Here is a 27,857-nt window from a genome sequence, read left to right as displayed (position 1 = left end):
AAAAAAAAAAAAAAAAAAAAGATAATTATGGTAGATTTAGGGCCAATACTATTCCTGAACCTGCTCTGATTGATGTTTTGGCCACTTGAGGGCAGCATGAGGAGCCATAGTAAACAAACAGCTGGGTTTATATACAGCACTGACTGCAGAGCTGGATGGTGATGTAATGTGTGGCCATGGTCACATGAAATACTGGCTTACATCTGAGGACGCATCAGAAATGTGCTCAAGCTCATGAGTGTTCAGTGCTTTTAATGTGTTAAAAAGCTGAGCAGTAGACTTGTTTTATAAGAATTGTATCTTTTATTTTGAAAGGCATTTGTTGTGATGCCTTTTGTGCAGATCTTACAGTTACAAAAGTGAATTTCCGACAATATAAACAATAAGAAAAGAAATCCAACATGACTGCTTTTTTTGCCTCTTTTTCTTCTAATGTCATGAGTGACAGCGTTACTTTTGTTCATTGCAGAGAAATGCGCTTCTGCAAATGCGTAAGCGTCATCTTCAAACTGCTTACAAATAAATATATTCAGCCCAGAAATTATAAGCTAATAAAAAATTATAATTTGTACCGCATGTTGCTTCTGACGAAGCTTTACCAGAAGCAACATTAATATGATCTGTCAGCATTGCGTGACAGCCGCTGTTACGCTGGGGCTCCCGCAGCTGTGCACACAAGCATGCTGTGGGTTAAACATGTGGAAGAGAACACACTGCTCTAACTATAGTGCAATGTACATATGCACTATACTTAGAGCTTGAGAAAATGTCCTTCTGCTGAAGAACAACAAAGCTCAGAAATTTATGTGCAAACTTTCACTACTGTGAAGCCAGTGCTGTATTCAAAAGAGACTTTGTTTTTAAGTTTGGCAACACATCAACATGACTGGGGACTTTTGGTCTAACAGAAAAAGTATTTATTGAGAGGGGACAATATAGTGAGGGAACACAAAACTGAAATCATTTTCTTTGCTTTAATTGACTGAGTTTGTCTAATAGAGAACAATTATATGGTGTGACATTCACATTCAGGGAAGACTAAAACACTGTCAGCCTCCAGGAGAGTTTGGTGTGGGATCTATCTCATGCCTCAGGGCCCTGCATTCAGAGCCTTTGTATGCTTTGACTTCACTCTTCTAGTCTGAAAATCAGTTGAATGATAGAAAACAACCACAAAGAAACACAAATTCAGTTCTGTATACGTGTTTAACGAATACGACTGTGTGTGAGTGGGTTGTGGATTAATCAAAGTTTTAATGGCAGCTCAGTCCAAAACCTCAAGCAACAGAAGAACAAACCACAACAAAATCTGTCAGACACACCAAATATTCCTTTGCTGTTGGGCGTCTGTTCTGCTGCAATAAATTGTCTGTTATCATTATTGTGTCCGACACTTTTTCTCTATCATTAATTTCATGAAATAATTAGAATACGGTCACAGAACATGATCTCAAATCTTCCTGAACAATAATTTAAAAATGAAAGTGGTTGCTTCCCGTTGCCGTCGGCTAATTAAGAAATCTGCATGTTTCTTCATGTTAATGAAAATTAAAACAGGCTCGTCATTTCAGGGATTTAATTGGCCTTAAAAAGACTTTTCTCTTTTTTTTTTAAGTCTCATGAAGCAGATTCCTTTCATGAAAAATGACCGAATGGAGCATTCACGGCTAAATTAAATTAAACACAAACACCTCGGGGCCAAGTGATAAAAAACTTAATATGTGATATAAGAAAAATAGCAAAGCACCCTTATTTTTATGTATTTATTCAAATGAAAAACAGGATTTTACCAGCACTTATGGTTATTTTGCCTTTATGCAGTTATTAAACAAATGTGTTGTTCACTGCAATCGACACTCCAGAATTGGAGGAATTTGTCTTTGTTATGTGGAAGTGAAATTGTGGAGCTGCAAAGCCTATATATGATAATGTTTAGTGTTTCAAATAGGGAACAAATTAGAAATATGTAGCCTGTTGTTATTCAGATTCCCATCAATAAAGAAGCTGGAGACATAATAGCTGATGACCTGTGGAGATGAAGTGGGATTAATTAACTGTGCACTGCTTCCCACTTTTATTCAAATATGGAAAACCTAAATCATCAAATGTTAATTTTTCCTTTTTTCTGATATACTTTATGTGCAGTGTTGCCAAGTTTGAAAACAACTTATTTGAGACTGGGGAGTGTTTGGTTAAGCTTATACAGTATGTGGTGTCTTTAACATATCAAACATGGCTGAGATGATGATGATGATGATGATGATGAGTTCCACTCTCTGCCAAAACACAAACTAACGCAGGTTTACAGGTTATACAGAAAAAAACATCACAGGATCGAGCTTAACTGAACTAAATGAAAACCTTTTTTTGAGTAAAGATAAGGTAAATCAGTTAAACTGTGTTTCTTTTATTACTTTATGGAAGAATATCATCATTTTTTTTTTGTGGTGCAAGTGTGTAAAAAATCCACCTGTTTTATAACATTTCCAGAAAACTAGAAAAGATGAGCCCCAGTTTGCTCTGACTTTGGAGAATATTTTTTCAACTCTTGTGTAAAATACTCTAATATTCACCTCCCTCTCAGGTCCGACTGTCATGACAGTAGATGTTAATAACACAGGTGACTTTATTCTTCATAATCAGGTCAAGTTTCCTCCAGGACAAGCACATCTTAAACGTGCCTGCTGGCATTGGCACTTAGCTGAGAGAACCACTGTGCCGAGCATCACCAGCTTTTGGACTCTGGTTGGATTGCAAAGAATAAAAGTCTCACAGTTTGATCTTTCAGTCTCAGAAGATTTAAATGAACAGCTCTGAATCAAAGGGCAGCTCTGCTGTAAAATGCTTCGGACGGCGGTTTGCAAAACACTTTCTCCAGAGATGTGATGCAATTTTTCTGTCTGAAATGAGACTTGGAATATCTCGAGACAACAGTTTTATTTTCTACAAGGCCAATCACAAAGCAGACTGTAGATAAAAGTAATAATTAATCATTTAATATTACGAAATGAGCGCAGCAATTTATCACGATACACTGCTGTTTTCAATCATTCTTCTGCTCCATGTAATGATCTCTAAATTTTAAATGTTTTTAATTAGTTTTTCAAGCCCTGCTGCTCCCTGTCTGATTCTTTTATGTAAATCCCTTTTATGACAAACCCGCAAAAACTACGTCAGCCTCAACCCACTTCCTGTCTGAGTGCATTTCAAGGCACTCAAAGCCCTTTGTTAAAGAGATGAAAAGTGAGTCCAGAAGCAGAGAGAGCTGCAGTGGGAGCAAAGCGTCCAGAAAAGCGGGGACACCTGAGCTCGGGTCGTGTTTTTCACACACCTGTGTGTGCGAAAGGAGATGCAGTAAGCACCGACCTTATGCTGCACTTTTGTCTGAAGGTGGAAAGACTGACGCTGGCTGCAAAATCTGTTTGATGTCGGATGAGGACACAGACACTCTTCATCTTACACGTCATCTCAGGTTCCCTGAAAATAGCCTCTTTAGAGTCTGGGTCATTTCATGTTTCAGTATGATGATATGTGTTTTACAACATCCCAGAGAATCTCTGTCAGATGTAGTTCAGTAGATGAAACAAATGTCTGCCTGGGCAGAGCCACTCTATCACTAAACCTTTAGCTCCGCTTTAAGGGTGTAAATAAATTTGAATCACTGGTTCTTTTCATACAAATCTTCATTGTGTTTCCTCTCCTTGTTGCATGTTCCCACACTCGGTCTCCTCATTTATGACCTTTCAAGCTGTTGCTGGTCCATGCCTTTGTGCCTTTGTCTGCCACCCTCATAATAATACATATACTGTATTTTGAGCAGTGACTGTGCCCCCCAGTCTCCTGTGTCTCGTTCCTCTTTTCCTGTGAAACATTTGCAGTTGTGCAGGGCTGCAGTTAGCAAGTATGACTTCCTGGATATCAGTTTTTTTCATTTTTTTTTTTGTTGTTTTTTTAGTGCCAGGCAGCCTGTTTCCTCTGCAACTGGAGAAGTTTATCATCAGTTTTCTGTCAGAAACAATAATTTCACAGACATGATCTTTTCCATACCAAACCACAGGGTTGTGCCTCTTTTTGTCTGGATTTAATTAAAGTGAAAATTAAAACAGCTAAAAGTCAGACTTTCTTTGTGTCACAGTCGCTGGGCCATTGACACACTTTTGGCTTCATCACTGTTTTGTCTTGAGTTTGTTTCTTAGTTGCTGTGTTTAGTTTTTGTTCCCGTTGCTGCTATGTTTATTGTTTATAATATTCCTTCTTTCAGTTTACCTTGCCTCCTTGGTGTTCCCCATGTATTGTCAAGACTCAGTCAAGGATGTTCCCCTGTTTAGTCACTTCCTGTTTTATTTTTGTAGCCTTGGTCTCATGCTTTTTCTATTTAATTTTACTTTCCTGTGTTTCATTATCCCTGATTGGTTCCCGTTGTGTCTGCCACCCATTTGCCCCGTGTGTCACCCTGTGTCAGGGATCCTTTGTTCCCTACTTCCTAGCTCCCCCACATTTATTCCTTCAACTTGAATAAAAGCTTGTTTTCTTTTGACGCCTACCTGTGAGTCAGCATTTGGGGTCCTTTCCTCCATTACTAAATATGCATGAAGTTTCATGCAGGTTAGTGTCTTTAAGGTGCCTCACAGATTAGGAAGGCAGAAAAATATGAAAAATATATATATTTGAGGAACTAACAAATGAAACCATGTTAATTAAAATCAAGTTTAAAATAACAGCTCAGTTTAAAGTCCAGCCTTGTGTTGTCTCTGTTTCTGTAAAATGTGCATTTTGGGGAATCAATTTTTAAAAATATTTATAGGTGCAAATATAAGCAGCTGCTAACTTATCATTTTTTGAGTGTAACTTCAGTAATTTTGATTTTCATCTTCATATTTGTTGTCTGTCTTTCAGGAAAAAATAAATGTGAAGGAGGGAGCAGTGATCCAAGAGATCCAAGAGATCCAAGAGATCCAACAAACCCAACGATGTGACTACATGACCAACCTGTTACTGTTTGAACAGAGTATTTATTTGAACAGGTGCCAGCTCTCACACTGGTCCCCTATCATGACACAGAGGTGGGACACATTTATTCATTCTTTTCACATCTCAGGCTCTTTCTGTCACTAACTGACACACACATCATGTTTTGCTCAGTGAACTCCAGCATGAACTCTTGCTGTTTGTTTTTTATTCTCTGCAGGTTGAGTTGAGAAGATGAAGCCTGCACAGGTGGTTGCATTGACTCTACTGTCTGTTGTTGCGATCGGCGCTCAGGTCTTGAGGTTGGGCAAATGTCCCCAGCCTGCTGTTCAGGCCAACTTTGACGGCAACAGGGTGAACACTAAATTTTTTCCTCTTCTACTGTTTATGTTGTGGGACATACAGATGATATCTATACACCTGCTTTTCCTACAAACACAAAATATTAATTATGGGCTCTCCGAATCTCGTGCTTCCTCTGCAGTACATTGGAAAATGGTATGAGATCCATAAGTTACCCACAAGCTTCCAGAAAGGCCAGTGTGCCACTGCTAACTACACCCTGCTGAGTCCTGGAGTCATCGAGGTCCTGAACACTGAGCTTCTGTGAGCAGCTAAAATATTTCCGTTTAGATCTGACACTTTGAAAATGTTTTAATTTTTAAGAAAACTTCTGCATAAACTCAGAAGGACACATGGCCCTTGACATAATTGTAATAATCGGAGGGCTTTTTATTCTTCACACCAACGCTTCATTCTACTAAAAGCAGCATTACCGTACAACTGCTTGCTTCTGCTTTTTAAATCCTCGTTCTAGACGTTTTTGCTTCAGATGTTTTCAACGTCCCGGAACAAAACTCATGCCTCATGAACGCGCAGGGTCACTGGCTGAACCTTTGTACTGTTCCAGAGTTATACAAAGAGAGCATTTTGTAGAAAAAATATATAATTGAAGGAAAGTACACGAGTAGAATTAATTTCTATTTCATGTTTCATTTTATTAGCGATAATGGAACCGTTAACGCCATCGTCGGCTCTGCCAAAGTCAAGAACCCCGCTGAGCCTTCCAAGCTTGAGGTCTCCTTCAACAGTAAGTTGTCATAAATGACTTTCCATTTCAGTCATGACAGATTCAAGTGAGCCACATATCCCTGCTGTTTTCACCTCTCCTGCAGACTCTCCTCCCGGCCCCTACTGGGGTCTGACTACGACGGTCACTCTCTGGTCTACGGCTGCACCAACTACGGCCTGTTCCGTGTGGAGCTGTCCTGGATCCTGAGCAGGAAGCCCACCCTCTCTAAGGAGACCCTCGAGAAGCTCCAAGGCATCCTGTACTCTGTCGGAATCAGCGTGGAAAACATGGTCCCCACCAACCAGGATGAGACTTAGTGCAGCCCAGTTAACCAGTGAACCAGTTAACCAGTGAACCAGTTAACGTACGCTCCTACTTCAGCCCACAGGACTGTGAGGCACAATGATTGCATGCAAAGACAATGCAACAATAAAGCTGTGTGAAGAAATTTCATGTTGTCCATTTTGACATTGCAAATACAATCTGCACCTTTTAAAATCTAAAACTAGGATTTAAATTCCAACAATGCCCAGAAGACAAAAGTCCCAATTTCTCTTTCACCTTCAGCACTTTTCTTTTCAACTTTACTTACTGCTGATGGGGCTCGACTCCTTCTTAAAAGCATGTTTTTAGCCTTCTTCCTTTCACTGGTTAATTTCAGAGTTGCAAAGTTAGATGTCAGTCACATGACGTTTTTGGTTTTTTTGTCTTTTTTCCTAATAAAACTTAATGATACACTTTATTTTTATTGCCACTTAAAAAACAAAGTGCTCCATGAAGGAAAACAGACTTTTTTTTTTTTTTTTTTTTTTAAAGCCCAATTTCATCTCCATTAAGCAACAGTGAAGGCAAAGAGGATGAGGATGAAACCTAACAAATGAGCAGCTCCAGTTAAAAGATTTAGACATAAAAAAGCAAAAACCTATTCTATGGAACAAGGTGAAGGAAACTAAAAAAGGAGAGAAAAGTCACTTAAAGCCCAATTTTAAATACTTCATTAATAATGTGTACCCTGATCACCGCTTAAAATCCTTTTTATCCCTTTTTGTCATTCTTGATGTGTGTCACTGACTCCACCCCGGCTCACAGACACAAATGTACCCCAGTTTGATCCCAGCTTCACTAAAGCACAATTTTAAAAATAGAAAATTGCCTTAAATGAATGTATTTATTAGGTGAAATAAAGTTACCCCAAATAAAGTTAATTCACTCTAATGCAGCTGTCCTTAAAGATGTGTGTTGGTTCAGTTGTGTGTCAGTGTCAGCAGCTGTATATTGAGACAGTAAACAAAAGGAATGCAGTGAGAATGGTCCACTTTTATTGGTGCAACAATATAAATATTGACCAAAGAGTTCAAGCAGACATTATATTAGCATATTAACTAATCTTGTATTATATCTGACAGTAGGCCCAATTTTTTTAATTTTATTTTTTATGCATTGACCTATCATGGAGACATTCAGTGATAACCACAGCACATGTTTACTCGTGCATGACTCTGCAGTAATCTCTGTCCTGATTGGTGTCAAGCAGCTTCTCCACACTGGCTCCAAAAGATGACAGGATGCTCTGCAGCTCCTCCAGGGTCTCCTTAGGAAGGCTGGGATTTCTGCTCAGGATCCAGATGAACTCCCCATGTAACGATTCGATTTCAGTACAGCTGTAGACCAGGGCGAAGTTGTCGTAGTCGGTGGACAGAACCCAGTACGGGGAAGGAGGGGTGTCTGAAGGTGTGTAAAAGGGATTTTTGTACAATCCAGTTTAAAATGTTTAATATGTGTGTAAAAACAAAAAACAAGGGTCCATACTCTCAAAGAAGGTGACCAGCAGCTTGGCAGGCTCAGATGAACTTGCGGCCTTGGCAGTGCCGTTGATGCTGTCAATGGTACCGTCAGGACTTAAGCAGATAAACAGTTAAAAGTTAGAAAAATACTTTTTATATTCAGACTGTTCAGAGTCAAAGCAACATACAACATATTTACTCTTCAAAAGTACTTTTCATTTTTCATTTTATTTAGTATTATTTGATTGTACATGTAAAATTCAAGTTCTCAGGTCTCAAGTCAGCAGGTGATTTGTCATTTCCTTAAAGGGTGGGCTGGTAGTCAGAGAACACCACAGCCATTAACAATCAGACAAGGCTGGGGGGGTGGGGGGGGGGGTCCTTTATTAAGTTCATTTGCTAACACTGAAAAAAAAAGTGTTAGCAGAAGGCTCGATTAAGCACCACTGACTGCACTGAGTCATTTAAACTGAGCTTGAGTGGTAAACTTTTATGGATTGGATTCATTTTAGGATGAATCCATCTTCTCTATAGACTTATTCATTTACTGGTTATACATTATGGTAAAACCTAAACTGTGTCTCACCTAAAACATTTTTCAGATGCAGTCTAAGGTTTGAGGAATAACCATTTATTGTGAATGATATTTTAAATCCAAGAAGAGACTGAAGAGCAGGACTGAGAGGACACAAATCTGTCTGCCCTTCCAGCACCACACACAGCACCATGGATATATCCATATCTTTATCTTTTACATGTATTCCAGAGAAATGGTGCAGGACAAAGACTCTGACTTGTACAAACATTTTTCGGATAACGGATGTTATCCAAAGTGCTCTCAGGCACTGAAGTACTCACAGCAGCTCCTTGTTGAGGACACCAACGACTCCTGGGCTTTGCAGGCTGTAGGTGGCAGTGCTGCACTGGCCCTTCTGGAAGCTGTTCGACAGTCTCTGGATCTCATGCCATTTACCAAGATACTGTAGAGGGAGTTGAATTGGTTTTGTTTGTGAGGCAGATGTGCACACTGGACATCCCAGTTTACCTTAATGAAGATAAATTAAAATACAGCTCAGAGTGAGGAGTTTGGTATTCACCCTTGCAGCATCAAATTTCTCCTGAACGGCAGGCACGGGACATCTTCCTGGTTTTATAGACTGAGCACCGGCTGCCACAATGGACAGCCAAGTGAGGGAAATCACCTGGATGGCATTCATTTTTCTCCACAACCTGTAAAGAACAATGAAAAAAGTTTGTCAGCTTTTAAAGATAAAGCATAAAGAACAGGGGGTACATGCGGGTGTTACTCACTTGCCTGTTTTACTGGGTAGTAGTGACTCTCTGTGTTTTCATTCAATGTTTATACACCTGCCGTGATCAGCCCCGCCTTGCCATTAGCATGTGAGGTTATTTTGAGGAAGCAGGTATGAGATGCTCAACATCTGGTCCCATTCTCAACTACTCCAGAATTGGGGCCTCAGACAGAAAGAGATTAGTTTCGTGTGAAAGTTAGATAAGTATGCAGAACTTGACTGTTGAATAACAGTTAAAGAAAAATATAATGGGAACCAAAGGTGATTATGTATAATATAAGATGGCTTCCTTTGCTTGTGTGTGCCCCATCTAGTGGCTGGAACTGGTGTGCAGAGGAGATAAGAGGGCTGCAAAGGATTGTCTGAAAACAGCAGGTGCTCTTACTGATTAATCATAACTTAATGATAACAAGTCATCATTCATCATTATTGTATACTACAAAACCTTTTTTCAATTCAATAAAAACAAAAATATTCATAAATACATCTTAACTGCTAAAACTTTTTCAGAGGAAAAAATCAGCCACGTGGGATAATTGCATATGACAAATTTTATGGAAATCGTTTTATGTTTCGGATCTCTGAAAGAAATAAAAATGGCCAATATATTAAATTGTTAAATATCGGTGTTGGTTTCAGTCTTAGAAATCTGTTATTTGTCAGGTTCTATTAACACAATACCATGAATCGGTTTTCATTTTTTTTTATTAAATTTGCCGATTTTTTTTAACTTCATCTAATTTGTCATTGCAGAACAACACAGTTTTCTGGTGTACATGTGAAGAGACCTATTTTTGCGGATAGCCTTGACACAACATACCTGATGTGTCACACACAAAACTAACTCTAACCTCCAGATATGCTAAAATAATTGAAACCTTTTTCAATGTTTCCTCCAGTCGGACACATAACAATATCTTTTTTGGATTCATTGTTTAAGTTCAAATGTATAAAATCAGCACATCTTCACAGTTTTTGTTCAGGAACTCCAACACAAACTGTTATTTCAGGGAATCTTGATCCTGAAGAATCCTACTATATCTCACAGTAATCAAGACCTAAACAAGATTTCCACCAGCCACAAAAGACGTAATGCTTCCAACTTAGAGGGATTACGGCTTCAGTACAGTCGTCATTTGGTGTGGAGAAGAAGACAGGAAAGGCGGGTGATCCGGACACCAGATTGTTGCTGTAATTAGAAGATGGATGGTGTCTGTACTGACCCAGTGAATTTATAGCCAGACCCGTTTCTTGAGGTTAAACCTGCTCTGATCCCTTTGCCTCACTGTGACTCCATAATACTAGGTGCAAGCAACTTGGACAGAAATCCCTTATAAAAAGCTTACCCCAGGAGATTCCTAAATTAGCGGTTTAGATGTCCTAATGCTTTGTTCTCTTAATTCTTAAGTACTTTATTAATGCTCTTGTTTTTATTAAAAAAAAAGAACTTAGTTGTCTCCCAAATCACTGCTTAAACACACTAGAAATATGCTGACCCAATTAAAAAAAAACATAGGAATACTAAATAATGTTACTTCAGCTGGTTCATCTGATACTCTTAGTTTAGTGTATTTTATCACCTAAAATGATGTATAACATAATATGTTGCATTTTCTTATTTTTTAAATATTTTATTGAATCTAATTGTATTTATATGGTACTTTTAAAAAACAGCAGGGTTTGACAAAGTGCTGTACAAAGCAGCAAAACAATAAAAATAAATAAATAAATAAATAAAAAAACAGGTAGTAAATCATAATCCAGTGGGTTTAACACACACCTGCAGAGGACCCAGGTCTACGAGACAGGCAACATAAATACTACTACTAATATAGATATGGATATCTGAAGTCTGAAGACAACGGCTGTGTCCCAATTAAGAGACTGCACGCGCACTACGCGTACTACGTACGGTGCGTACTATAAGTACGAGAAGTGCGGAAGTGAGAGGCTTGTGAAATGGGACGGTATACGCTTCGTCGCGCTGTTCAGGTTGCCTAGCAACCATGATACTAACCGCGAGACACGTTACATACAGCTTTGTTTGACAGAAATGAAGGAGAAAAATGTTTTGTTGGTCATTCATTTTTGTCATGACATCACTTTTAGTTGAGTATCTGAGGCTGAGACCACGGGACTGTAAAACATGATTGTTGGGCTTCATTTCTGTGCTGAACAGTCATTTAAGATTAGTTAGTAAATAACAATTAGTTAATGTTGTTCATGAGACTAAAGTCATCTCACTGTGGCAATGTAAATATAATATGGCCAATATTATAGTATATATATTCATTATATATATATATATATGAGAAGAAGAGAGGAGAGAGAGAGAGAGAGAGAGAGAGAGAGAGAGAGAGAGAGACAAGAGTATGTTTGTGGATATATGACTGACTTTAATTATTAAACATTCGCACATAAATAAGTGACGTCATATTCAGTACTTTTGACAGTTCACTCTTCGGCCGCTCCATCTTATTAGGGAAATTCCAAATACATAAATGTAAATTTCAAAACTCAACCCCATCATTTAATTTGTTTTTGATTGAAATTGAATATTACTTAAACTCTCTTAAATTAACTTCCAATAAAAAAGGTTTATCATTGATTGAAATTCATTCAGAAATGTTTAACGAATGAGCTGTCACAACTTTCAAGTACAAAGTTGTTATGAAGTCTGTCACATTCCCCCCTTTTTTCTTTTTTTTATCCTTTATTTATTTATCCTTCTTATTTCATTGTACTGTATATTGTTACTCTTATTTGCCTTGTATGTCTACTGTACAAACTGAACTGGAATGACTGACTGTTCGCTTTATGATTTCAATAAAGTTTGGAAAAAAAAAACAACCTCTTCAGCCGCTCCCTTCTGCCGTATTTTGCGGCAAAATTATCCACACCCACCGCCGCGCTATGAATTGTGGGATATATGGGACCACGAAGCGTGCACCGGACCACGCTTGATATTGGGAAATGATGTATATATGTATATAATATATTGTAATGACCTGGCTGGGGTTGTTAGCCAGGTGCATTCTGGGTATTGTGTTGTCTCTGTGTTTTCTATCGTTCTGCTAGTTCCTATGTGTTTGATTTGCATGTTGTGTTAGTGTTATGTTAATGTAAGCCACAGTGAAGTTGATGTGTGTTCTGTGGAGTGGGTTGAATTGGCATGGTTGGCTGACACCGCGACTCTATGTGGTGGGAGCGTGATAGGGGTTCGGTGTCAGCAGTGTTACGTTGTTGTTGAAAAAGATGGTGAATAAATGCCTGGTGTGAACCACTACTGCCTCCTGCTGGATTATTCGGGAATTACCAGTCTGCTGCTGAGACGCTCGGGGTCGTGCGGTGTATGAGGCACGAGCGCTCTCCATTCGCTGTAAAGTTTAGCGATAGCTGCTAGCGCCCTGCTAGCCGTTTTAGCTAGTGAGCAGTTTAGCCAGTTTAGCTCCACTAACCCACGGTCGTTACAATTGGTGTCAGAAGTGGGATTCTGAGTGTCTAGCAGACACTATGGAGCCGACCATAGGCGAATTAGAGCGTGTAATCCGAGACAACTGCTCGCTTTTGGAAAGCATGGCTGCCGAGACCCAGCGGAGAAGACCCGAGCTGGGGCGGCCAGAGGGCCGCAGCGCGCCCCGGAACAGCCTCCCCCTGCGACGGGAGGGGGGTCCTGGGGCCGCACCACCGCTTCCTGGCAGGACGGCTGCTAAGCTACAGCACTACACTGGGGCGACGCAGCTGGAGCCGTACCTGGCCCAAGTCACGCTGGCTGCCACTCACAACGGGTGGGGTCAAGAAGAGACTGCCACCCACCTGGCGCTTGCACTGGAGGGCCCGGCGCTCCAGGTTCTACTGGACCTGCCCCCAGAGGAGCAGCGCGACCTCCAGGCTCTAACCACGGCGCTCGACAGACGGTTTGGACAGAGACCACCAGCCGAACAGAGCAGGGAGGAGCTGACTCGCCGACGCCGACGCGAGGGAGAGAGCCTGGGGTCCTTTGCTGCGGACGTCCGCCTCTATGCCCGACGGGGCTATCCGACATTCCCAGGAGCGGCACGAGAGGAGCTGGGTCTCCACGCCTTCCTGAGGGGCCTCACACCGGAGAGGCTGCGACAGCATGTCCGGCTGTCATCCCCCCGAGACCTGGAGGAGGCATTGAGGGAGGCAGAGCGGGCTGAGGAGGTGCTGCGGGGCGAGCCAGTGACCCGACGATCGGTCAGGGTGGTCGAGCGAGAGATGAGCGCGTCCCAGTCGGATGAAGAGGAGGAGGCCAGACGAGCCCAATCAGAGGCAGTTCCCCGTCGGAGGCGCCGGACGGACTGCTGTTATCGGTGCGGGGAACCCGGTCACCTCGCCCGGAACTGTCCCGCACCTAGTCCTCGGAGCCGAGTGACATCACCGACGGGAAACGGCCACGGGGTGGGACAGTGAGGGAACCCCCACCCCAATCATTAAACCCTCTCCGTGACGCTCATCCCGTGGTGGGCCGCTGTGGGTCCACCCGTGGACTGTACCTGGACTGTACAATTGATGGACGGTCTTGCCGGGCCCTGGTAGACACGGGGTCCACCATCTGCTTGCTGCGGAGGGGGGTGCTTCCGGAGACGGGCGGCTCATTGCCGAGAGACTGGACCCCTACCCACACAGCATTGTACACTGTCACGGGAGAAAAGACTGTGATGCCGGGGAAAAAGACTCTGCAGGTGGTGGTGGGAACGAACAGTGTGAACCATGAGTTCTGGCTTGCCGACATAACAGACGAGTGCATTGTTGGACTGGACTTGCTGGCCCACTGGGGGGCACGGGTCGATGTGCCGGGAGTTGCCATCCACCTGGGTGCTGAGACCGTGCAACTCCAAGTGGGCCGCGGTAGCCAGGGACAGACCCCCACCCCACCAGCACCCCCAAAGCCTTCGCGCCCCACAGCTCCATGCCACAGCCAGGGGCCGAGGGCGGCAAGGGTGCGGAAGAGGACCCAGGGGGCGAACCTAAGCAGGGCCAACATCCCGCAGCCAGAGTCGCCGCCTAGCTCGGCAGTCTCCCCGTCACCTGAGACTGTAGCAGCAGTAGAGGAGCTTGGGCGGCGGAGTGGGGTACACCTCAGTGCGACACAGCAGCGGCAGCTGCAGAGCCTCTTGGCAGAGTTTATGGACACTTTTGCCGCCAGGGAAGAGGACTGCACAAGGACGGGCCTGGTGCAGCACACTATAGACACTGGAGCAGCTGCTCCAATCCGGCTGCGGCCCCACCGCCTGCCCCTCGCCAAACGCCAAGCTGCCGAGGAACTGATAAAAGAGATGGCAGCTAATGGCGTCATTGAACCCTCGGATAGTCCATGGGCCGCACCTGTGGTTATGGTGCGGAAGAAGACAGGGGGGTGGCGCCCTTGTGTGGACTACAGGCGTCTGAACGCGGTCACCCGCAAGGACTCCTACCCGTTACCTCGCATCGATGACGCACTGGATTACATCGCAGGGTCCAGTTGGTTCAGCTCGCTAGACCTCCGCAGTGGGTACTGGCAGGTGGAGCTCGCTGCCGAGGCACGGCCCAAGACTGCGTTCACCATAGGGCAAGGACTGTGGCAGTTTAAGGTGATGCCTTTTGGACTATGCAATGCACCAGCCACGTTCGAAAGGTTAATGGAAAGGGTCCTCAAAGACATCCCCCGTGCCCGCTGCGTGGTCTATTTGGATGACTTGCTGACTCATGCTAAGGACTTTGAACAGGCCGTGGCTAACCTACGAGAAGTTCTGACTGCCATCCGCGGGGCCGGACTAAAGCTGAACCCGGCCAAGTGCAACCTTCTTGCTCGCCAGGTGAAGTTCCTGGGACATATGGTGAGCGAAAAGGGGGTGGCTACTGACCCCGAGAAGGTGGTTGCTGTGGGGGACTGGCCTCCCCCATCGAACGTCGCCGAGCTACGAAGCTTCCTGGGGCTGGCCTCCTATTATAGGAGGTTTGTAAAAGACTTTGCCACCGTCGCTAGCCCCTTGCATCAGTTGACAAACAAGGGTCAGCGGTTTGCTTGGACAGGGGACTGTGCAACGGCCTTCGAGCAGCTGAAAGCTGCCCTGGTGAGTGCCCCGGTCTTGGCGTATCCTGACCCCAGCCAGCCTTTCCTTTTGGACACTGACGCCAGCAACGTGGGGGTTGGAGCGGTGCTCTCCCAGAGGGGAGAGGCTGAGGAGCGAGTGGTGGCATACTACAGCTGCAGCCTCAACCGGGCCGAGAGGAATTACTGTGTTACCCGGCGTGAACTGTTGGCTGTGGTCCTGGCGGTTCGTCATTTCCGACCTTACCTCCTGGGCACTAAGTTCCTGCTCAGGACAGACCACGCCAGCCTAACCTGGATGCTGAACTTTCGCCAGCCGGAGGGGCAGGTGGCCCGGTGGCTGGAAATACTACAAGAGTACGACTTTGAGGCCCAGCACCGCCCAGGACGGCAGCACGCCAACGCTGACGCCCTGTCCAGGCGCCCCTGTTCTGCAGATGAGTGCCGGTACTGCAGGCGCCTGGAAGAGCTGGACCGGGGTCCGACATCGGCAGCAGCAGAACCTGAGGGTGCAGATGAAGGGCAGGAACCTTTCACCACGGCGGAACTACAGCAACACCAGGTGAGCGATCCGGCGCTGGGGATGGTGAGGGACTGGATGGAGGCAGGGACACGGCCAGACTGGTCCGCCGTGTCTTCCCAGGGGCCCGAGACAAAGTCACTGTACTCCCAGTGGAACAGCCTGGAGCTCCATGGGGGCGTAATCTACCGGCGGTGGCGAGCACCAGACGGTGGAGGCGACATACTCCAGCTCCTGGTTCCCCGGGCCTTGCGGCCTGAGGTCCTCCGCTGGGTTCATGGGGCCGCAGGTACTGGCCATTTTGGGAATGGCAAGACGGTGCGACGGCTGAGGCGGCGGTTCTACTGGCCGGGGTGTCGTCAGGACGTGGAGATCCATGTTCACTGCTGTGACGACTGCACGGCGCAGAAAGGTCCCAGCCAGCGCTCCCATGCCCCGTTGCAGCAATACCTGGTTGGGGCGCCAATGGAGCGGATCGGAGTGGACATCCTGGGTCCGTTCCCTGTTACTGATGCCGGCAACCGGTACGTCCTGGTCGCGATGGATTATTTCTCAAAGTGGCCAGAGGCGTACGCGGTGCCGGATCAGAGCGCGGTGACGACGGCGCGGACTCTGGTGGATGAGATGTTCACGCGGTTTGGTGTACCGGAGGAGCTCCATAGCGACCAAGGGAGGAATTTTGAGAGCCAGGTGCTGGGAGAAGTGTGTCGGAGACTGGGGGTGAGAAAAACGAGGACCACCCCCCTCCATCCTCAGAGCGATGGTCTGGTTGAGCGGTTCAACCGCACGCTGGCCACCCAGCTGGCCATCCTGACCAGCCAACATCAGAGGGACTGGGACCAACACCTGCCCCTTGTTTTGTGGGCGTATCGAACAGCAGTGCAGGAGTCAAGTCAATGTACTCCTGCAGCGTTGATGTTCGGGAGGGAGCTCCGAACTCCGGTGGACTTGGTGTTCGGGGCGCCCCCTGAGCCAGAGATTGCTGGTGGTCCTGAGATGGATTACTTCCGGCGGCTCAGGGAGCGGTTGCACACGGTGCATCAACTGGCAAGACGGACATTGGAGGCAGCCGGGGCCCGCCAGAAACGGGCGTATGATACCCGTGCGCACGGTCCTATGCTGGGGGCCGGGGATCGGGTCTGGGTGTTCTGCCCCCAGAGGAAGCGGGGGTTGACCCCCAAGCTCATGAGCCATTGGCAAGGCCCGGGCGAGATCCTGGAACAGCTGTCGGAGGTGGTCTTCAGAGTCCGGATGCCGGGGCGGGGAAGGCGGGTGGTGCTACACAAGGACCGGCTGGCGCCATACCATCCGCTTGCCCCCAACCCGCAGGCTGGTGTGCAGCCTGGGGACTCCTCGCCCCCTACGCCCGGCCCGGATGGGGGCGCCATGGATTCCCAGTCGAGGCCGAAGCGTACTCGACGCCGGCCCGGACATTTGCTGGACTACAGTGTGGACAGTTAAGGTTGTGGGGACACTAAACCTTTTTGGGAGGGGGCTGTGTAATGACCTGGCTGGGGTTGTTAGCCAGGTGCATTCTGGGTATTGTGTTGTCTCTGTGTTTTCTATCGTTCTGCTAGTTCCTATGTGTTTGATTTGCATGTTGTGTTAGTGTTATGTTAATGTAAGCCACAGTGAAGTTGATGTGTGTTCTGTGGAGTGGGTTGAATTGGCATGGTTGGCTGACACCGCGACTCTATGTGGTGGGAGCGTGATAGGGGTTCGGTGTCAGCAGTGTTACGTTGTTGTTGAAAAAGATGGTGAATAAATGCCTGGTGTGAACCACTACTGCCTCCTGCTGGATTATTCGGGAATTACCAGTCTGCTGCTGAGACGCTCGGGGTCGTGCGGTGTATGAGGCACGAGCGCTCTCCATTCGCTGTAAAGTTTAGCGATAGCTGCTAGCGCCCTGCTAGCCGTTTTAGCTAGTGAGCAGTTTAGCCAGTTTAGCTCCACTAACCCACGGTCGCTACAATATATATATCACAATAATCTGACAATACTATAATATTGGCCATATTATATTTACATTGCCACAGTGAGTTGACTTTAGTCTCATGAACAACATTAACTAATTGTTATTTACTAACTAATCTTAAATGACTGTTCAGCACAGAAATGAAGCCCAACAATCATGTTTTACAGTCCCGTGGTCTCAGCCTCAGATACTCAACTAAAGTGATGTCATGACAAAAATGAATGACCAACAAAACATTTTTCTCCTTCATTTCTGTCAAACAAAGCTGTATGTAACGTGTCTCGCGGTTAGTATCATGGTTGCTAGGCAACCTGAACAGCGCGACGAAGCCTATACCGTCCCATTTCACAAGCCTCTCACTTCCGCACTTCTCGTACTTATAGTACGCACCGTACGTAGTACGCGTGGTGCGCGTGCAGTCTCTTAATTGGGACACAGCCGGAGCTAATTTAGCCATTTAAATCAGCTGTGTTGGTTCGAGGACACATCTAAAACCTGCAGGGACACCGGCCCTCGTGGACTGAGATTGCCCAACCCTGGGCTAGTCCATGTTATAGTATTTAAAGCAAATAAAAAAGTTTAAAGACAGCCCTGAGAACTCTGGCTAACCCTGAAAGAAAGGTGTGATACACCCAGGACAGGTTCACGAGTCTATCGCAGAGCTCCGATAACGATACTCAGATAATTATGCATGCTCACATTTACACCTACTAATCAGCTGATGTAACATGCATATCTTTGGACTCTAGGAGATAGCTAGAGTACCCACAGGGTTCTCCTGGTGCCCATGCAGGCACAGGGAGAACATGCAAACTCCACAGAAGAAGTGTTATGTGCAGTTTGAGTGTTATACTAATTAGTACTGCTGTTGTGGAGTGACACAGAACCACTGATGCACCATGTAAATAAAACTGGGTGCCATCTTTTGCCCACGGCTGAGATTGTTGGTCACACCTATGGTAGGATGAAATTCTCTGGAAGAAACCTTCCTTTTCAAGGAAAATGAAGAATTGTCACATGTTAAACTGATGTTAAATCACTTAAATTGTATTTTTTAAAAACTTGTAATGCAGTTACAATCAGGCTTTATAGTGCAGTGCAATCACTGCTGAGAAGCACTTACACTGATGATGTGACCTCTGCAGTATTGCATGGGAATTTGGTTGATTTAGCACTGTTAAATGTGAGTTTACATTAAAAAATAAAAACCTAACACATTAGTAACATCTCATTGGTGGTGGATTCTAACATTTTTGGTCCACTGTATATAAAAATAAATAGTTAAAAGTCTCTACTTTTCCCTTTTTTCCTTTAACTGATGTATTTGGCATGTATATGATGAGCAGTCAGAGTGCTCAGCTCTCTGGAGGCTCATTGCTTCCTTGCAAAGAGATACAGAAGCACCAGACTGTCCCACTCCATTTAAAATGTCCTACCAACCCACCACCTGTGTCCCTCCACCCCCCACAAACCCCAGGCATTAAGGAAAACATCATTCCTAGAAGTGCAGCTCTATGCTGTAAGCGGCTGGTGAGCACAAACTGTCAGATTAAGAGGTCTGAGAGGATGATCTGGCCAACATTTAGTCGGATTTCTGCCAAATTACCACCAAGCATGTTTGGGTCAGCCCTTTGGCACCCTGTGGAGAGCAATACTTCTGACATTCAAACTAGACATGTGAACAAACAACAAAAACTAGAGCAGTAGGAGGTCTGCAACCTGCGCCATGCAGTTTCCCTGCAGGTGGCCACAGAGCAGCTAAGGACGGGTTGGTCACTTAACTACTGGAAAAGGAAGCTAAGCATTTAGGTGTCTTAACTATGGCCTAAAGTGCTAACAAGGGATTAGTGAGGTGAACGTTGAAAGAGGTTTAGCACTCCATGCTTAGGGCCAGTGCTGCTTCAGTAATTACACATCAGTTGCAAGGTGCAGCAAGCAGTTGGATGGGAGATCATAGTGATGTCAGGGCAGGGAGGGCTTAAAACAGGAGATAAGGCCAGCTAATGGAGATGAAATGAATCAGTATTTAACAGGTCTTTTTTAGTTAAGGCAGTTAGCTGGCAGCAGACTGAACTCAAACCACTTGGCCAGAAATCTAAGGAGGCCATTTAGTTGGACGTGAAAGAGGGAAAGACGAAGATCTGTGAGCTCGCCAAAAACTTTTTGGGAAACATTTTTAACTTGATTTTAGTTTATTGGCTTTTTCATTTTTCTGGAATTGAGACACCAGCATCTTCAATCTCTGCTCAGCAGTGTGAACCTAAAGGTAGGTGGATGAAAACATCCTCTTTCAGTATTTTACACTCATTGATTTTCTCTGTACGTTCCCATCTAACAGTTTTATGTCTTTAATTGTCACAAACTCAGTGATGTTATAGGACGTCCTGTCTTATGTTTAGTTTTATCCTGTTTTTAATGTCCAGCTTTCTATTGGAATTTGCCGTTCTGCTTTTGCTTTTCTGTCAATGCATTTTGTAAAAGTGTCATATATGAGTAAAGCTACTGTTACCCACAAAACCCACAAAAAATACAAAACGAAATATTAAATATGCTAAATATTGCCATGCATCATTTTTTCCCCGTATGTGGATAATCTAGAGGCCAATACGATTAAAGGACAACCTTGAAATCCAAATAATTAACATGATAACTAGCCCAGATTTTGCATATAGCGCTCACTGAGTATTTCCAGATTGGCTTCTTGCATATTTTTTGCATTTGCACATATAAATTAATACTCATCCTTTCAATCAACACGTTGTCATGTAAGTTTATGACCACAAGCATTTCTTAAACTAGTGATATCTGCAACTCGGCACTTATTGTCACGAAATCTAATCTGCTTCATGCAACTGACAGTATTTGCATGGCTTTAGCTCATGTGTGTTTTGTGAGGGGATTAGGAAAGGCTAGACAATACTTCTGTCTTGTCTGATATGACCTCCTCAGGGCTCCATCTAAGTTGTCAGCAATTTTTCCCTTTAATTCATGCTTGTAATGAGATTAACCAGGCAACAGTAAATCCAAGGAGTCCAATCCCCGGATTTGGCAGCTGCGGTGTGGCCTCTGCTTGTCAAGGAAATATGACAAGAGTTTCCGTAGCTCACCTTTGACTAAAGTTTCACTTAGAAAAACACTGCAACCACTTCAAATTTGCATGTCTCACTTCAAAAGAAGCCAGTTTTGAAGATTTGTTACTGCAGTAAACTCAGTCTCAGGCTACGAATTCACTTAAGAGACTTAACGTGATCAGAGTGTTAGCTGTTTCCAACAGGCCTTATAAAGGATTCCTCTAAATGGCTCAAGTTCACAGACACTCCAGTTTCTGCCTCTGATGCATCACATTTAAAGAGCAAAGCATTAATTTCAGTAAATATCAGACTCACTGTTTAAAAACACTTTGTGCTGTTCTGCTGAGAATCCTGCAGACTTATTTATACGTCAGCTCAAAAGGAAAGAAAGAAAAGAAAGAAAGTGCAAATGCACAACAGGAAGTTGTGCATAGTCGGTGCACAGGCTGAACCCACATTTAAAATGTTATATCAACAGCAAACCTCACACACTTCAGGTACATTTAGGTACCTAAAGTACATTTTCTGTTTATGATGCTTGATGTGAATTAATCTGTTAAACTGAAGGAGACAGGGTGTCACATGCTGTGTGTGCAGAAATGTGAGTTGAAGTAATAAATTGACTTAAATGAGGAAAAGTGCTTACTGTGATAATGATGCTGATGTTTAAGATAATAATGAATATTTCCCCATTTACCAGGAGATATTTAAATTTGCAATAAAAAAAACTATTATTAGTTTTAAGGAATTTTAGATCTTCGTCACACCGTATTTATCTGTGCAGCTGTTTAAAAACTGGATCGCAGGTAAACACAGGTGTTGCTGCTGAGAGTGAACCTGTATTTAGGTACAGGCTCATTGGAATCAGACTTCTGTTCCTTCGTTGACATGTTGACTGATTTAAACTATGTTAGGTGTTTATCCACACTCTGAAAAACAATTAGTCTTTAAATAAATTCTGCAGTTTACTTCCTTTCTGATGAAAGTGTAAATATTGGCTGTGTGTAAAGGCGATGACACTTCAGGCGAGGCTCGGAGCTCAGTGCCCACTCGGGATTTACACGGACATTAATGCCGTGTAAATACATTTCTTCTTATTTGCTGATGGCTGCAGTGACATTGGCAGAGAGGGAGGTGAAGGGGGCATGTGTTCCCGCCACATAGCTCCACATAAACCGATTGCATCCCCAGATTTATCCCCAAGGTGTTTTGGGGACATCCTGGGAGCTAATGGAGACTAATAGGCTTAGCACTTAGGGTGTATTGTCCGGGATGCTTACAGGCAAGGTTTGCTGAGGGTAAAACTCTAAACGTGCGGATTACCTCCAACACATCCCTTTAAAGTGCTGTATAGCCAGGACTTAGCTAATAGGATCCTGAGGGTAGCAGGGGCCTGTGAAGGTGGGGACGGGGGTTGGATGGGGCAGTAGGGAGGACAGTGGGCAGGTCAGCAGATGTAGGTGGCAGACTGTTGCAGAACTAACAGAGGGATTAAAGTCGTCAGATTAGATGGGCTTCACAGGGAACTTGAGAGACTGTGGGTAATGCACAAGTCCTGGGTGCAAATCTAATGGCAGCATTTGACTAGGGGGAGGGTGGTACGGCAGAAATAATATGTCCAAGTGCATGTGCACAGCTTACACATGTCCCTGCACTGGCAGGCTCATCAGTTCAATCAGCAAACCTCATATGAAGAGGTGGTTCTGTGGGGTGAGCATCCATTATTCATGTCTCCAGATGCACACCGGCCCTGGATTAGCAGCGCTGGATTACTGTCGTTTACAGTATCATATTTTGTAATGGGATTTCTGCAGTGTGGAAGGCTAATTGGAGGTCTCTAAGTCGATTGCACTTATCTGCACAAGCTGCTGGTTCAGCCGAGAACAATGCGGGTATCTGGGGTGAGCGCACATGTGAGTGCGCCTCTATCCCTGTACAGGAGGACCAGCAGCATTTGCAAGGACAGAAAAGATGAGAAGAAATCGTCCAGTTGTTTGTTCTTCGTACGGGGTTAGGATTTGGATTTAACGGTTCGGGATTGATTTGCATTACGGCGAGGTATTAGCGTTAAGGTAGGTTTAAGATTAATACTTAAGGCCAGGTCTGTGGAAAAGGTGAGGTAAGAGTTATACTTAGCTGTAGTTAAAAAGGTCGCTTACAAGCCGTTTACAAATATTTACATGCTGCTGAAATCACTGCTGCATCTTTGCAGTCATAAAGTATGTAATAACAGACACTAGGCAGAATTTACCTGCAATGTTCAGTAATCAACGTGAGATAGAGAACTGCTGCTCTCTAATGGTGATGTGAGGGAATTACAAAAATGCACCCAGCACTGAGGGGTTTGTAGTTGGCTCAGTTTCAGCTACTGTGCGAAATAATCTTGTGTGATTTTATTTTACCTGCCACGCAAAGCGTTATAGGATCAATGTGTCAAGTAAACTGTCTAGTTTATAGAAATCCTTCAATTGGCTCTCTTTCTTAACAGCATTCAGGTGGAGGTCAAAGGTCGTGAGTGTGTCATGACCCCACGGGAGCAGCTGAGGAAGATGACAGCGCTAGGGGAGCAGGGGTCTTTGGATGAGAAGCACTGGTACCGACTCGTCAATGGGATGTCTGCTGGAGGTGAGGAGGATGAACAGCGTAACAACAAAAACCAAGAAAATATTATTTAACTTTTCAGGTTTTATTTATAGACAGAGTTGATTCTGTATTTGGCAATTTGGGTTCTGTATTTGTATTTGGTGATCAAGCCTGTTTTCCCTCACCTTCCCTCACGCCGTGTTTGCACGTTGGTGGATTGCTCAGTAGCACCTGCAGGCTCCAGCTTTAACAGTCAGTGCATGCGCCAGGTGAAGCAGCTAAAACGGCCTCCCGGTGACCTGTGGTGCTTTTTCACTTCTTGCAGAGCTGAGGCAGAGGCAGGAGCTGATAATGAGGAACCAGATGGCTATGGCACCGCAGATCCTTGCCCAGGGGCAGCAGAGGTTACAGGGGGTCCCCGCACAGTTCGAACCTCGGTTCATGGAGAGGTCAGTAGCTGAATTCTGTCCTAAACTTACAACAATAGTTGTCTGAAAAAGGGCAACCACAAGAAAACGAGTAGAAGAAAATGCTGCAAGAGGTGTCCGTGTAAAAAATCTGCTGCTCTTTTCTGTTCTTTTGGACAATTAAAATGTTTATAAGGCTAAAATAGTCCTCGCAAACCAGCTGTTTTTATATGGAGTTCCAAAATTGGCAAAATGATTATGTACACATTAATTTATGTGCCTAATTTCTTCCCCTCCTTCAAGAGGCATTTTGAAAATCTCTCAGTTAAAACTAAATGTATGTGAAACAGAAATGCATAAAGAAATGTCAGAGAAAATAAAATAATAAATAATTAAGGGGAAATAAATATGAAAACAGTAATTCATAAATACAAATAAATTAATTTTAAAAATGAAACATAAATAGAGTAATACACACTTTGTTTTTGGCCACTTTGGTCCTCCACATTTTGATTCTACAAATATATGCTTTTTAAAGTGTTTTCCAGTTCATAAATTTTCTTCTTTGTTTATTCCTCTTATCAGGGAGTTAGTTCCACCTACCGAGATGGTCCCGTCTGAAGCCAGGCAGATGCACATGGGCCCTCACCTCGGTCCACCTCTGCCTCCTCATGCCAACGTCCTGCCTGGAAGAGGTTTCCCTGCACCAGGTGAGCGCCACAGAAATATCGCCTGAGATAATTCCCAGACAGCCTGTCTCATTTTAATGCGCGGTGATAGGCATTGACAGATTGTCTGTCTCTTCCTGTTCCTCAGCTGGATATGGCTTCTTACCCTCAGAGCCCATGGAAACTGTTGCCCGGCGACAAGAGCTCATTCACAAGCAAAATATAGCCAGGTATTACGTGCCGAATATCATCATCACCATCATCATCTCACAGAAATTATTCCACCCGCACGCTTTGCGTCACTGTTTTTACTGAATACGACTGAGACTTGATCCCCCCACCCATGCTGCAGCAAGGGTTTTATATCATGGCTCCATCACCACTGCTGCACAAATATGTCTAAAATATTTATATGCACTTCTTTTCAGAATGGAAATGAATGCCATCCTGCATCAGAAGGAGCTGGAGAATGCGCACCAGAAAGGCTTGATGGGAATTGAAAATCCCATGTCATACCCTTCCAACCCCATGATGTTTAGAGGTCGTCAGCGCATGCCAGACGGCCACGATGTCTTCGTCCACCGGCCCACCCTGGATGAACTGCACTCCAACAATATTCTTATGTCAGCCAACCCATATCCAGCAATAAGCACGCTGCACAGAGAGCGGGGGCGCAGAGCAGGTCGGAGGCCAACTGTTCACAAGAGTATGGAGAGCCATGTATCCAACGTGAAGGGTCAGACTGAAGATAAAAGTGTAGAGCAGAGCCCAGGGGCCGCATCGGGGGAGGAGAAGGAGCTTGAGCCAAAGGGGGACATGGGAGAGGAGTGTGCCACCAGTAAGACACATCATCAGGCCAAAGTAGACCCTGAACTGGCCACCGGAAGCAGGAAAAACTACAAAGATGGGGAGCCAGGCCTCCGGAAAGCCTGCGTGAACAGCCAAGATGGGAGTTCAGATGCAGCCAACAGTGGAACAAATGATAAAGACATATCTAGCCAATGTTCGACGTTCCAGGAGAAATTCATGTATCCTTCCACTGGAGGAACTCTAACAGGGATCCCTTACATGTTCCCGGTCCCTGGAAATGGTTTTCTTCCTCCTGGTGAGTTAAGAAATATTAAATAATAACACTTGTGCTTAAAACTGTGAAATGTTCTGCTGCCAGTTATTTAATATACTTGCATTTTTTGTCTTTAAAGGCCCACCAAATCTCTTTCTAAATGGTGAGGAGGTACCCGAAGACATCAGGAAGTGGACAGTGAATGATGTGTACAACTTTATTAACAGTATTCCCACGTGTTCAGAGTATGCCCAGGTTAGTAGCCTCACATTTTGTTGTTGCTGCCTCTAAATTCATTCTGTTGTGACTTTCTAATGTTGGGTTATTTTTAATAGACTTTCAAGGACCACATGATTGATGGAGAGACGCTGCCCCTCCTATCAGAGGAGCATTTATTGGATACACTGGGACTGAAGCTGGGGCCAGCTCTTAAGATCCGCTCACAGGTACAAAAACACAGATTCTGACTAGAAATGTAATCCCGAGCCACCAAAGACAGGATTTGAAGGGATTATCTGATGTACAAGGATAAATCTTGAATAAAGGTTTATTTACATGACCGCTTATTTATACAACTCCATGTGAGGAGGTTTTATAAATATCCTTGATGAGTGTTTTATGGGCTTTGTGTGGAAGCTTATTTCCACAAGTGACAAAAGACCATTTTTGCTTTGGGCTATTATCCTAAAATTCTGACTCAATAACTAGAAATTTCAAATTGTCTCAGAAGTTTGAGTCAGTAAGTCAAATTTTTAAGATAATAACCTGAAATTTTGAGTTTTGGCTAACATTTCGTTGTAGTTGTTGTTGTTGCAGAAACAAGCTTCCACAGATTTGAACTGAAGTTACCTCACTTTATTAAAGGGATAAAGTAAAGTTTGTTTAACCAAACATGTCCTTAGTGGAGTACAGCCCCTATTAAAAACCCCAGTTTTTTCTTTACTATGAGAGCTAAAATGTCTACTGTGAAAAAGTTTATTCACTAATTGTATTTAATTCATTCTTATACGCCAATGTCTCAGTTATAGCACAAATTATTTCAATTAACATCTACGTGCTCCTTCCCTCTTGCTCTTCTTCTTCTACAGGTGTCCAGACGTCTTGGTAGCATGTTGTACATGATGAATCTGCCACTCTCCACTGCCCCACTGCAGGCCACCCCTGAGAAGCCCGGGGAGCGCTCATCAGAGATCGGCTCTCCCATTAACTGCAACAGTGAGGAGATGGTGGCAAGTCCAAGAGATCCCGATGTCATAAAATCCGCTGACCACCTCCACGACGCAGAAAACAACTCGCCTCCATCTGCCAGCAGTGAGACTGCCTGACCAGTGGAATAATGTAAACCAAAGCAGGGTACAACAGCACGCTTTGGTGAGCTGCTGCTGCCGCTGTGGTGGATTTGTTTACACTGTGCTGAACTGGACTGAAGATCCACATTTCAGGTTCCTGTTGAACGTTTTATACATTTAACAGCAGCAGCTGCAGTGGAGTGAAAGTGATGTGGATTTTAAGATACAGTATCAGACGCTGATAAGGTCCTACATCACTTTTCTTCGCTAGTCTGATTATAGCTTCTTGAATTATTCTTGCAAGCTGCTAAACGCTCCTGTAGGCTGACGTGCAGAGCATAGTAATCATATTTTGGAAATATTTTATAAACAAAATAATGACATATTTAAATATTCTGGATTTTGATGCTTGATACATTTTTTTGCATTTCTTATACTGTAAATAAAGTGGGGGGTTTTCTACACAGGAATCTGCATCTTCTTGTCATCACATGGAATCAATAGGTTGGGCTCAATGAGAATATTGTGTGAAGTTTGCATACATTCGTCATGAGTATTAATTTAATATGTTACTTTGGGGCTTGGGCAGCACGGTGGCACAGTGGTTAGCACTGTTGCCGCACAGCAAGAAGGTCCTGAGTTCAATTCCACCATCAGGCCGGGGTCTTTCTGTGAGGAGTTTGCATGTTCTCCCCGTGTTTGCGTGGGTTCTCTCCGGGTACTCTGGCTTCCTCCCACTGTCCAAAGACATGCACTTAGTGGGGATAGGTTAATTGGTTAATCCAAATTGCCACTAGGAGTGAATGTGAGTGCGAACTGTTGTCTGTCTCTGTGTGTTGGCCCTGCGACAGACTGGCGACCTGTCCAGGGTGTACCCCGCCTCTCGCCCTATGACAGCTGGGATGGGCTCCAGCGCCCCCCGCGACCCTGAACAGGATAAGCGGACGCGAATGGATGGATGGATGGACTTTGGGGCTTTTTCTTTGATCTCTTTTTTTCAGTTTTAATGACTTGTTTAAAAACAAGAACTGGCTCCTGTAACACCCCAGAGCTACTGAGTCAGGGGAGCACATACAAACATGTCCTCGC

At 44.4% G+C, this 27,857-nt stretch overlaps 3 protein-coding genes and 1 long non-coding RNA gene across 5 annotated transcripts; 2 read left to right on the top strand and 2 right to left on the bottom strand.

Annotated features, from left to right (window-relative positions):
* Positions 1–5,125: 5,125 nt before the first annotated feature.
* LOC102305834 (apolipoprotein D) lies at positions 5,126–6,659 on the top strand. The gene is given in 5 exon segments (XM_005936697.2): positions 5,126–5,322; positions 5,453–5,574; positions 5,973–6,058; positions 6,144–6,164; positions 6,167–6,659. Coding segments are annotated over 5 exon segments (561 nt in total). The 5' UTR covers positions 5,126–5,202; the 3' UTR covers positions 6,379–6,659.
* Positions 6,660–7,463: 804 nt separating this feature from the next.
* On the bottom strand, positions 7,464–9,483 carry LOC102314293 (apolipoprotein D). Of its 2 annotated transcripts, none has more exons than XM_005936632.3 (5): positions 9,140–9,483; positions 8,922–9,054; positions 8,683–8,804; positions 7,850–7,938; positions 7,464–7,765 (listed from the first exon to the last, which is right to left on the bottom strand). In XM_005936632.3, the coding sequence occupies exons 2-5, from the start codon at positions 9,039–9,041 to the stop codon at positions 7,524–7,526; spliced, it is 573 nt and encodes a 190-aa protein (XP_005936694.1). In that variant the 5' UTR covers positions 9,042–9,054; positions 9,140–9,483; the 3' UTR covers positions 7,464–7,523. The 2 variants fall into 2 exon arrangements, with proteins under 2 accessions (XP_005936694.1, XP_005936695.1); XM_005936633.3 differs by having other exon boundaries at positions 9,136–9,481.
* A 10,002-nt stretch (positions 9,484–19,485) lies between these two features.
* Positions 19,486–27,277, top strand: samd7 (sterile alpha motif domain containing 7). The gene is made up of 9 exons (XM_005936630.3): positions 19,486–19,953; positions 23,247–23,383; positions 23,667–23,790; positions 24,334–24,458; positions 24,565–24,646; positions 24,845–25,521; positions 25,619–25,734; positions 25,815–25,925; positions 26,568–27,277. Exons 2-9 carry the CDS (start codon positions 23,281–23,283, stop codon positions 26,802–26,804), a joined length of 1,575 nt encoding a protein of 524 aa, XP_005936692.1. The 5' UTR covers positions 19,486–19,953; positions 23,247–23,280; the 3' UTR covers positions 26,805–27,277.
* On the bottom strand, positions 22,372–24,456 carry LOC121815451. The gene is made up of 3 exons (XR_006055117.1): positions 24,352–24,456; positions 23,527–23,832; positions 22,372–23,377 (listed from the first exon to the last, which is right to left on the bottom strand). It is a non-coding gene; the product is annotated as an uncharacterized LOC121815451 (long non-coding RNA).
* Positions 27,278–27,857: the final 580 nt, after the last annotated feature.

The sequence above is a fragment of the Haplochromis burtoni genome, unplaced genomic scaffold (genome assembly GCF_018398535.1).
Source record: "Haplochromis burtoni strain Fernald_Lab_line unplaced genomic scaffold, NCSU_Asbu1 Contig_219, whole genome shotgun sequence".
In the NCBI taxonomy this organism is placed as follows: Eukaryota; Metazoa; Chordata; class Actinopteri; order Cichliformes; family Cichlidae; genus Haplochromis; species Haplochromis burtoni.
Note: the sequence above shows the minus strand (reverse complement) of the source record. Positions and strands in the feature narration are given on the sequence as shown.